Source organism: Haplochromis burtoni, unplaced genomic scaffold (assembly GCF_018398535.1).
Source record: "Haplochromis burtoni strain Fernald_Lab_line unplaced genomic scaffold, NCSU_Asbu1 Contig_59, whole genome shotgun sequence".
NCBI classification, from domain to species: Eukaryota; Metazoa; Chordata; class Actinopteri; order Cichliformes; family Cichlidae; genus Haplochromis; species Haplochromis burtoni.
Window position 1 is genome coordinate 973,695 of NW_024582420.1, and position 15,458 is coordinate 989,152.

Sequence of the window (15,458 nt, forward strand, 5' to 3'; positions counted from 1 at the left end):
TCCCACAACAATGATAGTGACATTTCCTGAAAGCCAGCACAAATACCTACATTTTGATGTATAATTTTTGGAAGTTGAGTGAAAATTGAGCAAGTAGCAAGAAGTTGTTCGGACATGAAGAGAAGACTGCAAAACCTTCAGTGGCACACTGGAAGCCAAGAGCATAGCAACCATAACAACGCATGTATTTTGTGGAAAATCACAATTTTGCAACTCAAAACTTTAAGAGGGATAAAAGTAAAGCGGTAAAAGATTTGAAAAAGCTGATTTATACCTGAATAGCCCAATAATTTGAGAACATTTTAAAGTTTGAATGGTTGTTCTACGTGAAAATATGAGGAAGTAGTTAAGTTTCAAAAACAAGAAAATTTTAGCAGAATTGCAGAAGTTTCCCATTCATTTCAAATTAAAGGAAAAAAGCTTAATATTTTAAAAAGTATAATAGTGAAAAATACCAAAAGATATAGCCATCATTAGCAGAAATAACAGAATAGTTTAAAATTTGAATGGTGAAAATAGCACAAAAATTGTGGAAGTAGATCCACGGCGAAAAGTGTACGGAAACACCAAGAAGGAACTCAATAGTGTGGATGCTTAAAGCATCCACACAATTATTTTTTCCAACCTGCTCCTGTGTCCTGGCCCAAGATGAGCTACACAGGTTTCATGCTTATTATACAATGAGCTAGCACCACCTGCTTTTACCCAAATATTGCTCACTTTCATGCAGTTTTTTAATGTTTTTAAAAGGACGGGCATTTTTCAACAGAAGTGCATGCATGGAAGTGTTTTTGTGTGTGTTTATTTTAATAATAGATGGTAGTACTGACCTTATGCAGTGTGAGGCCTTGTACAACCACTCCTTTAGAACTGTCCTCCCTGACTGCAAGAGGTCCTGCATTAGCCAACAAATCTCTGATCTGTTCATTGTAAACCTGTGAACACGTGCAAATACAACAAAACACTATGAAACCACACAAAGACAAAAATGTATGGTCAGGTAAAAGCTTGCAGACACAATGATACTGCAAGGTGTAAAAATCATGAATGCGCACCTGCTGCGATACCTTTACATACAAGCAGTGTAGGTTGAGAACACATTTTACAACTTAAAGTCTTCTGTACAAGTCTGACTATCCAGACTTGACACAGTGATGTTGCACAAACAAACAACGTAAGAAACAACATTCCATAAACAACAAGGAGAATAAAGCAAAGCAAAAATAAAGGTAAAAATAAAGAATCCAATACTCACTTCAAGATATGAAAATGCAACTGCAAACTCCTTCTCCTCCTTGGCGTCATCCATGCGTTTGAAGAGCTCTTTCATTGTGCGGTACATGACCCCAGGGTCATTTTGTGAACCTAACATGGTATGTGTCTTGCCTGCTCCGGTAGCACCATAGGCAAACACTGCAAGTGAAAAAGTAATTAAGAGTTACAGAAAACTCTACAAAAACAGTTTCAGCATAAAGCTTGCTTAGAAAAGAGCATAACCAAACATGTAATGTGAAAAACTTGGAATGTGAGCAATGGAAGTATCAAGTATATCCAAAAGGAGGACTGAACTTACACTATTTAAAAGTCTCAAGCCAGCCTCCAATGTTTAAAATTTTTCTTCCAAGGAAGAAATTTTGTAATTGTTTTTTTATATGTTCTTGAGCAAACACAGTTTTTCTCTGGACATTCACTGCTTTTTCGTTTATTTTTGGTCCAGTCCTTCCAGCTGACAATTTTCCAAGGAATGTTTTTTTTGTTGTTGTTGTTGTTAACCCACTTAATATATAGGACTATTATAGGACTCATTCATAAAAAGAGCACCTAACCCAAGGGATGAAACAGTGTTTTCTCAACACATAAGAGAGAACTTTGCACAGTTATAGATGGCATCTTTAGGCACTTTGTCATTTTGACAACACTGAGCATGTACAACCATCTGTAAAACACATTGGAGGCTGTCTCATGGTTTGGGGCTGCATTTCAGCCAGTGGTGCCGGGGATCTTGTTAAAAGTGATGGAATTATGAATGCAGAAAAGTACCATCAAATTTCAACCTACTATGCAAAACCACCTGGAAAGCATTCCATTGGCAACAGCTTCATTTTTCAGCATGACAATAATCTCAAGCCTACAGTCAATTCAGTAAAAGTATACCTGGATCTAAAAACACACAATGGAACACGATCAGTCATGGATTGGCCTCCCCAGAGTCTGGACCTTAACATTATTAAAGCAGTGTAGGATCCCCTTGACGGGGATTGATCTACCAACATCTAAAGAATGTGTTTTGAGAAGCCTGGAGAACTATTCCTGAAGACCACTTTTACTTGGTATACTGTTTTTTTTTTATAAATATTTACAGATGCTTCGATAAATCACTGCAAATATTTCCCATTATATTAGCAAAGCATAAGGGAATGAGAGGTGGTTTAAGACTTATGCACAGTACAGAACTATACAAAGTAATACTTTCTCAAACTTTAAATTCACATTAGAGAAATAAATACAATTCTTTCTTTTTTTTTTTTGGCTTAGTCAATTGCACCAAAATATATGGTAAAGAATAACACTCTGCACTCCATTTATCCAGCCCTGGAATAAAATCGTATCTTTGAAGGTCTATCCCCTTCACAGCAGTGAGGGTAATTTGTCGCTGCAGACAGATAAATAACTAGCACACTACAGAACGAGTTAATCAGCTCCACATCTTTTTATAATTGGCAGACATCATGACTAATTCAGACAGACTGTAGCTGCAGCTTGTACTCATTAATTTGTCACCTGTACAGTTGAATCCATTCATCACCCCATCCAGCACTCCTTTAGTGGTGTTCTCAAAAATGTCGACTTGTGTAGCATTCTCGTCGAAGACTAGGTCAAAAACAAACTTCAGGTCTTTGTTAGCCTTCTTATTGATGTTTCTGTTTCGTACTCTTTGTGACCCAAAGCACGACAAGTCCTCTTCTTTGGGGTCAAATATGAGCATGTGGTTATCGACGACCTGGACCACATTTCGACAGTTTTCGTGCTTTTCACTGTCATTGGCCGGCCTCACTCGAACAACAACCTTTACATGGCTGCACACATCACTCGCCATCTTGGTTTCCCTGCAAGGAATGAAGCATTACAAAACAAGACAACAAACAAATAAAATGTTAACTGGATTTCACAATCTTGAAAATATGCTGATAAAATTCAAACATGGTCTGAGGACTTAGAAGGCAGAGTTGAACTTGTTTTATGGTAAGCGAACAGCCTAAAAGTGTTTTCATACAGAATGCCACAGGAATGAGTCCTAAAAACTGGAAACATTTTAGCTTTTTTGAACTTCCAGTTCCATCGTCTCAAAGTGCAGACTAAGGTCAGGTCTCACTGTAATTTATAATATTTCTTGTCTGTTAACTACCAGACAAGCAATATGCACTCTGTGTAGAGCAAGGTTTCAACATTTGAAATCAGAGCAAGTCAAAGCTGTGCAAAGCTTGTGGTCAGAGGTCTACATACACTCATCATGACTGTTCTTTTTCTAGAGTGAAATGATTGTACAGGACACATCTTTACCTACTTTAAAAAAAACAAGAATTGGGTGCACATGTTTGAATTTATTTGGGATTTATTTGAATCCAAACAGGGTCAAACATATACATACAGGTTCAAATATATAAATACACCCCCACACTAATATTTGGTAAAATGTCCCTTAGTAAGTTGCACCTCAGATGATTTTGGTAGCCATCAACAAGCTTCTGGCATAATTTTGGCTCAATATTTGATCAATCTTCTAGGCAGAAATGGCTTTGGGTAGGTAATTCCACAAGCTTACTGTTTAGTGCTTTATCCATTCCAAAAGCAGTTTTTATGTGTGCTTGGGCTCAGTGTCCTGCTGGAACACCCAACTGTGACCATATTTCAACCATCTAACTGTTTATTTGAGATAAAGTTAAAGAATTTGGAGGTTGTCCTTGTTCTTCATTATTCTCTCCACTTTGTGTAATGTACCAGTATCACTATGAGTGAAAAAAGCCCCAGAGCATGTTGCTACCATTACCATGCTTGACGGTTGGTACAGTGTTTTTAGGATTTATTACCATGACATGAAATTACCATGGCATTCATGCACATGATGAGTCTATCTAAACCTCTGACCACAACTGTACATAAGGATACTGAAACTTTCACAAAACTAATAACAATAATCTTTAAATAAAAAAATAATACAACAAAAACCTACACTTGTGTTTTAAACGTTTTGGGTTAGGGACTGATACTCATGGACATTTTTCAGTGACATTAAAAAATAATAATAATGATATATACCTATCTATATATATCTATCTATCTATATATCTCTCTCATTCATATATATATATATTGGTAATCGGAGCACTAGGTGCGGTGACTCCCAAGCTAGGCGAGTGGCTCCAGCAGATCGCGGGAACAACATCGGAGATCTCTGTCCAGAAGAGCGCAGTTCTGGGAACAGCTAAGATACTGCGCAGGACCCCGAGGTTGAAGGACAAACCGCCCGCAGGGGCGTGCTGGGTGTTATATATCTATCATCTATCTATCTCTCTATATATATATATATCTATATATATATATATATATATATATATCTCTCTATATATCTCTCTCTCTATATATATATCTCTATATATATATATATCTCTCTCTCTCTATATATATATATATATCTCTCTATATATATATATATATATATATCTCTCTCTCTCTATATATATATCTCTCTCTATATATATATATATATATATATCTCTCTATATATATATATATCTCTCTCTCTATATATATATATATATATATATCTCTCTCTCTCTATATATATATATATATCTCTCTCTCTCTATATATATATATATCTCTCTCTCTCTATATATATATATATATCTCTCTCTCTCTCTATATATATATATATATCTCTCTCTCTCTCTATATATATATATATATCTCTATCTCTCTCTCTATATATATCTCTCTCTTCTCTCTCTCTCTCTATCTCTCTCTCTCTTCTCTCTTATATATATATATATCTCTCTATATATATCTCTCTCTCTATATATATATATATATATATATCTCTCTCTCTCTATATATATATATATCTCTCTCTCTCTCTCTATATATCTCTCTCTCTCTCTCTCTCTCTCTCTCTCTCTCTATATATATATAGATATAGATGATATATATAGATATATATATATATATATATATATATATATATATATATATATATATATATATATATATATATCTATATATATATATATATATCTCTCTCTCTCTCTCTATATATATATATCTCTCTATATATATATATCTATATATTATATATCTATATCTCTCTATATATATATATATATATATCATTCTAAATCATATATATATATCTATATCTATCTATATATATCATCTATCTATCTATCATATATTATTATCATCTATATATGATATCTATATTCTATATATTTTTTATATCTATATCATATCATCTATTCTATATCTATATCTATATTATATCTATCATATATCATCTATATCTATATCATCTATCATATATCTATATATACTATATATATCTATATATCTATCTATATCTATATATATACATATATATATATATTATCTATATATCACTAGTATATCTATATATATATATATATATATATATATCATAGTTATATATCTATATATTATATTATAATTATCTATCTATATCTATCTATCTATCTATATCTATATCTATATATCTATATATCTATCTATATCTATATATATCTATATATATATATATATCTATATATATATATATATATATATATATATCTATATATATATATATATATATATATATATATTATATTATGAGAGTGCAGTACTTCAGCCATTCTTCAAAAGTTATTATAAGCATAATATAATCAAATGCTGTCTAACATGTATTAACACGCAATTTTCAGGTACAGCTAGCTCAGTACTATTAAATGGAATAAACAGTCGAAGTCGAGCACACGTTACAATGTGATGACAATCCTGCCAACGTAAATACAGCAGGACTGGCCAGCCCCTGCCATCTAGCTAGCTGTAGTACAGTCACTAACAGTAAGATGGCTTTGATTACTTCGTCTCCGATGCAATCTTCGGTCTTACCTTTTGTTAGTAACGACTATCGTCCATATCCCTACTAAGGCGACACTTTCAGATCAAACGCTCGGTTTAAAAGTAGCTCGAATTAAGTGAATAAACTCGCTAACCTTGTCGCTAGCACAACCGCCGCCAATATTTTCAAAAAAGCTGTCGTCTTCCTCTGTGGCATCTGATAGGTCGAGAGGGGCGCGTCACTAGGCGGGCCGTGGTGACGCACAGCGCACGCTGCGGAAGGTGGAGCTACTCCGTGATGTGCTACGGTAAGCTACTGCCGCTTTCTGTGCATAAGCACGGTTGTCTGGCTCAACATTTGTGAAACTTGATTAAATGGACCTGACTACACCGTCGGGTCCTTTTCAGTATATTTTATTGACAGTCTCTGTAGGTATGAAGCGCGGTCATCCAACATGGTGGCATAGCAACGGTATCCTCTGCATCGCTTTATTTAGATGTAACATGTCCAGCCTCTGCTGATATCATAGCCTGTATACACGTATTACAGAGCATTAGGGTGGGCTAAACATTCAAAATTTAATAGATAATAGCTTTACAGTCATGGCCACGTCAAACACGTGCATGCCTTTTTGTATCTGCTCCATGTTCAGGCGTTTTTAGCTAGGTAGATAGCTAACCTTTACACCAAAATACTGTTTTTGTGTGGGGAGTTGCTACTAAATATCACCATAAGTGATGGCACATGTTTGTTTAAGGGAACTGCTAACCTCTAACAACCTACAGATAAGTTAGTACGACCTTCCTACTCCTAGCTTGAAGGATAGCAGCTAACGTTTAGTAAACAGCAAGAAGAGGTAGGTAGGTGTGTGTGTGTGTGTGGGGGGGGGTTCATGAGAAAAAAGGACCTACTTATTAAACTACACAATAATATCCGCATCAGTCTTTCCCTACAATACAACTCTTATTGTAGTTGTAGGCTATAAAATACAAAATAATCACAGGCATCTGAGGACAGACAGACAATAGTGAGGTGTGTGATAGGAATGACAGATGGGTTCAAGGTGGGGGTGGGATTACATCAGGGATCAACTCTAAGCCCCTTTTTGTTTGCAGTGGTGATGGACAGATTGACAGATGAGGTCAGGCAGTAGTCTCCATGGCCTATGATGTTTGCAGATGACACTGTGATCTATGGTAAGAGTAGGGAACAGGTGGAAGAGAGCCTGGAGAGGTGGAGGTATGGTCTAGAGAAAAGAGGAATGAAAGTCAGGTGAAGCAAGACAGATTACGTGTGTGAATGAGAGGGAAACAGGTGTAACAGTGAAGCAGCAAGGGACAGAGTTAGTGAAGATAGATGAGTTTCAATACCTGGGTCAGCAAATCAAGGCAATAGAAAGTGCACAAGAGAGGTGAAGAATAGAGTCCCGGCAGGCAAGTGTCAGCAGAGCAAATGGCCTACCACCTACATAAAAAGGGCAAAAACTGTAAATAGAAACTATTGAGATAACTTCATGTCTTATGGCTGAAGCTGAAATGGGGACGTCATTTGCCTGGAGGAGTTTACTCGTGCTAACATGGTGTCATGTAGTTTAGATACCTGCTAATGAAGCTCATTGCAATAATAATAATAATAATAATAATAACAATAATAGGTGTTTTCCTAGGTCCACAAGATAAAAAAGCGCCGTCAATTGACAATAAAAAGAAATATTGCTGTGAGATGGAATACAGGTTTTTCACACACATGAATTCACATGTGTCTGAACCACTGCTGTAAAGTATGTATAGACGTGTATAGAATGCTTCACAATATTACTGCAATCATGAACTGAGAATCATGGCCACATCTTTAAATATATTCAAAATGAAGCGTGTTATTGGAAAGGTTTAGTCAGTCAACAGTTTTTGCATCTGCCTTGAATTTGGAACCGTAATGTTTTCCTCTTCCAAGTAACGTAAGATAGCTTTTAATTCATAGTTTTGTATTGTTCCTGTTCCCACCTGATTGGTCTCAGTGCAGCTGTTAAACTGGATAAACCCCGGCGGAGTATACGATAAGCTTCTCCAGAGCACAGCTTCATGATGATGGAGTGTCAACTTTAAAATAGTACTACACACCAAGTTCCTCTTGATTAGCTTAACCTTCCATCTTTCTTCTCATCATGTAACTTTGCTAATTTACTTCTCCACAGATCACATCATCATGATTTTCCACATGACTGTTCGCTCTTACCCAATGATGCGAAAAACACATCTGGCTGCGCGGAGAGCATGGAGAAGGCTAAGGCCGAGATTGAACTCCTGTTTCGTTGGTGCATCTTCTGGTCCAGGTCACGAGGACAGATCCGAAGACCCGTCTGCTGTTTCAGCTGAAAAGCCTCCTCACACGCCTGTCATGTTGAAAGAGGTGCTTCAATACTTAGACATTCAACCAGCTCAGGTACAATTTTTGGTGTCCTTAATAAAGTTCATGTCTGTTTGTTTAACCATTCTTTTAGAAATATGTCAAATATTCATTCGGACAAAATGAGGGCTTTAGGCGGGCATTCAGGTAGCAGTGGGTTGACTTTTTACTTGTGTTTATTAACATTATTTCCAATTGAACCTTTTTACCTGGTGTATTTCCATATTAAAAAGGCCCTGGAATGTGCTCAGACTGTAGGCAAATCTGACGCAGGACTAAATTGAATCTCCAGACTGACTGCCGACAATATTTGCAAGTGATTAGATCATATTTGTGTTTTCAGGGATTGTTATCCGGTCTGCCTCGGTTGCTGTGGTAATAGCATAGGCATGCAAACTCATACTGAGAGGTGTTTCTCATGTCCCCAAATTTTGATTTTCTTATGTGTGTCAGAGCTTTTGAAAGCAAGTTATTGCCAGGCTGTTGCGTGCATTGTGTCGGCTACTGAGGTTTACAAAAAGGTCTCTTCTCATTGTGATTTGAGGATTGAAATGACCTGTTTCCTGATTAACCATCCTCTTCACAAAGGTGTTTGTTGCTAAGGTAAAATTCTGTTCACACACTACATAACAACTTGTTGTTATAAAGGCATTCATGAGTTGGACAGGGTGGCAGTATCTTGGCTTTCACTTAATGTATGTACTACCAGGACAGATGGGCATGAGTCAAAAGCCTTCTGGCGTGGCAGGCAGGAAAGGAGGGAAAAGTAATGGCCCCCTCCACCCCTCAGATAATGCATGGTCAAGGCAGGTGGGGGCCATGGGTCAACAACTTAGTCAGGAATTGCGCCACTGTAAGTCTGTTGGCAGGACACAGGGTGCTGCATCGCTCCTGCCTGAACTTTAGCACCTCTAAACTCCTCCGCTACCCGCCCATGTGCCAACTGTCCCAAGACAGCTTGCCAATCAGATGCTATTAAAAACAGTTTGATAGATTTTATTTTTTTTTGTACAGTATGTGCTGTAGACCTCACTTGGTGTGACGTTCTGTGGAAATGATGTGTGATTACCTTCAGAAGTCTTTCTTTAGTGTTCCTTCACTGCAGATGTTTGTTCTTTCATGTGAGAACATAGTGTTACAAATGAACTTGGTCTTTATCTACAGCAATGTTACAACCTTATCGTGGTGCTGACTCATAGTCATTCGTATTCATATATCTACAGGGCTAAATATAACTGCATAACTACAAAAATATAACTATAACTTGTCAGGGAATCAAGTGTGAATTCTGACATGGCTCTGACAGAGCTGCCATTTAAGTGCTTAAATTTGTAGTGGGCGTGTGGTGTTGTCAGTAACAGATCAGTTGCTTTGAGGAGGAAAACCTGCCCTTAATTGCAGACAAATGTCCAAATGATTAAAGATTAAATGGGCTTTATAAAAATAATCACTAATATGTAATTGCTCTTGTTGGCTGAAGAAGAGTTTGTATGAATGGAGGACTTACACGATGATGGGTGTCAGAGCAAATACTGCAGTTAAACTGAAGTGTGTAAATGGAGGCTTTCAGTGCCCTGCTGCCTCCCACACAGGACGTCTGGCTGTAAATCTGTATGCAGGTATCTAATTTGCAGTGGTAGCCTGCGCTCTATTTTCTCAGTTTTACAAATGGCCATCATGCTTGTTGGGTCTTGATTGATAGTTTGTCATATTTCTTGTCTGAAATTGTATCCTTGCTTAATGAAGAACACTCTATCTCACCATGAATTGCCTTCAAAGCCCCATATGATGGCTTTTCTTCCTTGGTTGATGCAGGTCTGTGTGAAACAGCTTGCTGGGACAGGACTAGACCTAAGGTGATATTTTCTTTTCTCTGCCTTTTTAACTATTTTGTTATAGGGATATTTAAATTGGTGTGTCAGGCCTCCACTTTGATATAGACTGAAATATCTCAGTAGATAGATTATTTGTGTACACTAAGGATAAATTAAAATGGCCTTTAACAAATGTTAATTCTATGTTATTTGATTTTTTTTTTTTTTCCACCAGAGAAATCTGAAATATGGTATGTGATGTATCTGAGGGATGTGATGGCCAGGGAAAACAAGATTGTTAAGCTGTGGCTATGTAGCCAACGGTTAATGTAAGTTAACATTTTAACTGTTAGGTTAAAGATTTCAGTTGTATTTTTTTTAATGTATCTATTTAAAGTTAGGTAGGGCACTCTAGATGGCCTGACAGCAAGCTATAGCGATAGCCTTAGCCTTAGCTATTAGCTTGTATTAGCTTTGGTCAGTTATTTGGTCAATGTTTTAAAGGCCCTACCTAGTTGAATAGATAGAGACCATGACTTTAACTACATATATGGAGCTACTAGTCAGATTTAATAACAGTTGGTTAAAAGGTTTAATGACTTTATCCAAAGTTGACTTTAAAAAGTTTTTATATTCGCACAAGTTCCTTGACTTTATTTATTACTTCCAGTGGCGCCAATCAACATCATTGGCTCAACCCAGCAAAACATTTGAACAATGCCATGCCATGTTAATTTGCATTATGAATGCAGCAAGCTAAGAAAAACCTTTGCACTGAACCATGCACCGTGTGTGCATGGTTCAGTGCAACAAAAAAATGGGACTGTATGTTTCCCGATTTGGCTGTTAACTGGCTCTTTGGGGTGCAGGGCTGGGATATTTGTGTTCAATATTCTTTGAGTGTTTTTGTTTCTCCCATATAATGTTTCTGACGTAATTAGACACTATGGTCAGCTGATATGAAGTACTTTATTTATCCCATATTTGAGTTGATTTGAATTAGAGCCTGCTCATTCCCTTGTTGTATACAGAATTTGTATTTGTGTTTTCTAGTTTAGCCTGTTGTCATCGACGCCCAGGTACTTGTACTCCTCCACCACATCAACATCCTGTCAAATTCACCCACTAGTGCTCTGTACTCCTCCTGCCCTTCACTAATACATCCAACCACTGCAGAATCATCAGAGTGTTTCTGTAGGTGACATGACCTGGAGTTGTACTGAAAGTCTGAGGTGTACAAGCTGAACAGGAATGGAGACAACACAGTCCCTTATGGAGCTCCTGCACAGCACCAAATCAGACAGAGCACTGTCCAGTGTCACATACCTACCTGTCTGTCAGGCAGTAATCCATGAGATGGTGGACAAGTTCACTTGCTTGCTGACTTTTTCCATTTCCTCCCTGAGAAGCAGCAGCTGGATCATGTTAAATGGATGTGAAAATTCAAAGACAATGATTCTCACAGTGCAGCTGTTAATATCTACGGAAGTGCAGTCTCTCTAGAATGTAGATGATTACATCATCCACTCCCAGAATATGTTGATTTGTTAACTGCAGAGGGTCTCCCTGTGGTCTCAGGTGGGCTAAGACTAGTCTCTCCAGCACCTTGATCATCATTGGTGCTCATTAAGTTCTGATGGTTTGGACTACAGGAACCAGACAGGAAATATTTTACAACACTTGTACTTTCCTCTACTTCAGACTTAGGTTGTAAATGTGACTCAGGATCACAGACAACTGCACAGGTCAACTGAACCTAGGTGCTGTTACTATCGGGTTTCGCTCCTTTTCCATTATGTACTTTCTGCAGCTGATGCCTAACCTGCCCAGAAGAAGGGCAAAATCACTGACAGTGGTGGGGGGGATGTGGAGGCCAGTGATTTTCTTCCTTCCACTCGAAACATCCCTCGTGCTTTTCTGCTCAAGTTTAGCCTTCAGCTTCCTCTTGTTCCTCCTACTGCACCCTCCGGAGTATTTACCTCTACTAAGATCTGAAAGTTATAAGAATGCAGTATTGCAACTTTCGGCATGGAGGATTATATTTGTCATGTGCATCTTTACCTTCAAAACGCTTTTCTGTTAGCTTACTGCATGTTTCTTTTCTGTTGCTTTGTTTTCTGCTGATAAGCTATTGCGCGGGACGTATACCAATCTGATGTTGCCGATGCAGTGGGCGGGGCATAGTCTGTTATCTTCTGACTACAGAGACAGAGAGAGGTAGCGGTGTCACAGGCTAAATTATTTACTTCATTTTTGTACAGTTTTCTTAGTGTTTCCTACTTTAGAGTCACAGATTTGTTTATTTTTTTTAAACGTGTAACTGACTCGACAATTCGGCACTAAGAACACCCCTAACTGCGATTGCGGTATTGTTCCTGAGACGGCGCTGAGTGAGTTTATCATGGGAATTTGCAATCATAGAGATTTTGGCAGCTAAGAGTTGGGAATGACTGCTCAGATTTTTCATGAGACGCCGATGAGAGCTGGAGTGACTCAACTCCACTGTGTGCAGACAGAGATGGAGTTGTATTTTATTTAATTAAAACAAATGTACTCATTTTTAAACTTTTCTTTGTTACAGTGCTTTCACGTGGTTAAAAAAAGTTTAAAAAGAATGGAGTTGTACACTTGTGCAGGCTATCTGTTTGCGTAGGGGCCCTCCTCTAGAATAGATTAATGAGCCATCAGCTGAGAGTCCAGGAGAAAAACCCTGAGCTGCTGTAGGAGGAGAAACGAGCTGCCTACTCTTAGATGTCAGCCTCAACACACTCCCCCTTGTGGAATTAACGAGGCCATGTTAACCTTGCCTCAATATCAGTCCTTCAGCAATCAATTAAATATTGAGCACCATTTCATAACAAAATAACTCTAAATCGCATAACATTATTCTTTTGTCATCTATAGCAAGGGTCAAATATCAAACTGTATCAAACGTGTTGGGATTTAGGTGGTGGGTTTAGGTTAACACAATTATCATCCTATTGACAGTTTCTGTTCAGCTGTAACATGGCTGTAGTACTAATACTCCTACAACTTTACAAATCCAAGGCAGCAGCAATAAGTAAAAATAATCAATATAAAAACTTTGATTAAGTGTCCCAAAGAAGTGCATTAAGCCATTCTGGGTAACTGTAAAGAAGAGCAGAGAGCAGGTGGCCACCGATGTGGTGCTTGCGATCCATAAATAGCGCAGATTAGGCTAGACTCATGACGACAATAGAAATGTAGCACAAAAATACAACAAAACAGGCAAACCACAGGTGTTGTGGCTGTTAAGTTGCTGAATCGTTGCAGACTTTGTTGAGTGCTGCGTTTTTCACTTTGTTATTTGGGTTATTGAGCTTGCTAGAATTCGGACACATGAAGAAGCAATCCTTTCTGGGAAAGGTGACCACAAAACACTGCCAGCTGTTTCTTATGAATGGTAAATGCCCTTTATTTGTATAGTGCTTTTACTAGTCCCTAAGGACCCCAAAGCGCTTTACACATCCAGTCATCCACCCATTCACACACACATTCACACACTGGTGATGGCAAGCTACATTGTAGCCACAGCCACTCTGACAGAGGCGAGGCTGCCGGACACTGGCGCCACCGGGCCCTCTGACCACCACCAGTAGGCAACAGGTGAAGTGTCTTGCCCAAGGACACAACGACTGAGACTGTCCAAGCCGGGGCTCGAACCGGCAACCTTCCGATTACAAGGCGAACTCCCAACTCTTGGGCCACGATCACCCCTGAAGAAAAAAATATGGCGTGCCCCTGTGTGATTAAAAACAAGCTGTTAAATGACATTTAACAGCATTAATTTAACTTAATTTAATTTATAATTTTTAAACCAGATGGCATTTAGAATTTGCACTGAGCAGCCTTAAGAATAATAACTACCTGCTTAATACTGTGTATGTCCCAAGTCTTGCTGCCAAAAACACCTCCAATCTGTTGGGGCATGGACACAGCACCTCTGGGGTATCTTGCGGTGTCTGGCAGTGGGACATTGGCAGTGAATGCTCTAAAACACATTAAGTGAATGTGTTTTAGAGCATCCCTTGGATGCTAAGTCAGATCGCAATCTGAATTTGGATCCTGGGCTCTTTGTTGAGTTCTTTAAATCAAGTCCTGTGCAGTTTTTGCGGTATGCTTGGGGGAGGGGGCGTTCCCATCAGGGAGTGGCATGATTGTACGTGCCCAAACAAACATCTGCAAAAATGCAAGGACTCTTATAATGATGAACACTATTAATACACCTCACCTGTTAGTAGTTTTTTAATTATCTGTGGCTGATCTGTATATACTTTATTGTAGTTTAAGGTAATGATAGATCACAATCCTTTTTTTTTTTTTACTAGGTACTGAGTGTACCAGCTTGGAAAGAAGGGCATAGTTGAGGCTAATATGATCTTGTCTCGCTAAATTAGTTTAAAGTCTTGCAGATGAATTCTGGACCTCCTTAGGGAAAAAGAGAAATCCCCATGTGGACAAATCCACAGTACAGAGAGTACAGTTTACTTTAAAACTAATATGAAATCTCTCTTTCGATTTCTTTTTTAAATATATCCAGTATATCCAGTCCATTGTCAAGGTGAACTGCTGTTGTCAACACAATCATACAAGCAAGGGGTAATATGATCTTGTTAAAACCATTGAAGTTGCTGTTGCAGTCAACATAAATATGAAGTACACCAAGTCAGACAAGTTAGACGGTGAAAATGTTGGGTTTTTTTTAAATTTTGTTTTGTTTTTGTAACTAGCCTTAGAACACAGTTGGGACATGCAAAACATATTATTAAAGGTTCATTAATTTTATAAAAAACTTTGACTAGTAGTTAGCTCAAGACATTGCTTGACTTTAGTCAGAAGTTCATTTTATCAGTATCCCTGCAGTTTTGTCTTTTTTTTTTTTTTTTTTTTTTTTTTTTTTTTAAGCTTATCACTTTCTATAGTTGGGTGTGTATTAATCTGCGAGCACTTGTGCCCATTTAGTCATTCATTTAAAAACAACAACAAAGTCAGCTTACCATTTTATCTGTACTTAATTTGCTGCCACAGTGTCTTCTGGGTCATGCTGGTGTTCTTTTTTCTTTTTTTTCTCCTTTACACTCCTTTTTTGGGAGCACTGAGTA

General features: G+C 37.8%; 2 protein-coding genes across 3 annotated transcripts in view; one reads left to right on the forward strand and one right to left on the reverse strand.

Moving 5' to 3' along the window:
* Positions 1 to 6,321, reverse strand: part of kif18a (kinesin family member 18A) — a gene marked incomplete in the record, with an annotated part of 53,347 nt that extends 47,026 nt beyond the window's left edge. The window contains 4 exon segments of the mRNA XM_042221011.1: positions 831 to 935; positions 1,256 to 1,413; positions 2,782 to 3,107; positions 6,166 to 6,321. Of these exon segments, the coding sequence (XP_042076945.1) occupies positions 831 to 935; positions 1,256 to 1,413; positions 2,782 to 3,097 (579 nt within the window).
* A 33-nt stretch (positions 6,322 to 6,354) lies between these two features.
* mettl15 (methyltransferase like 15) overlaps positions 6,355 to 15,458 on the forward strand; it is a 63,447-nt gene continuing 54,343 nt past the window's right edge. The window contains exons 1-2 of one of the 2 annotated variants that reach the window (XM_042221012.1): positions 6,355 to 6,422; positions 8,310 to 8,557. In XM_042221012.1, the coding sequence (XP_042076946.1) occupies positions 6,413 to 6,422; positions 8,310 to 8,557 (258 nt within the window). In that variant the 5' untranslated portion in view covers positions 6,355 to 6,412. Of the gene's footprint in view, positions 6,423 to 8,309; positions 8,558 to 15,458 lie in introns of those variants that run through there. The other variant, XM_042221015.1, reaches the window with a different exon arrangement.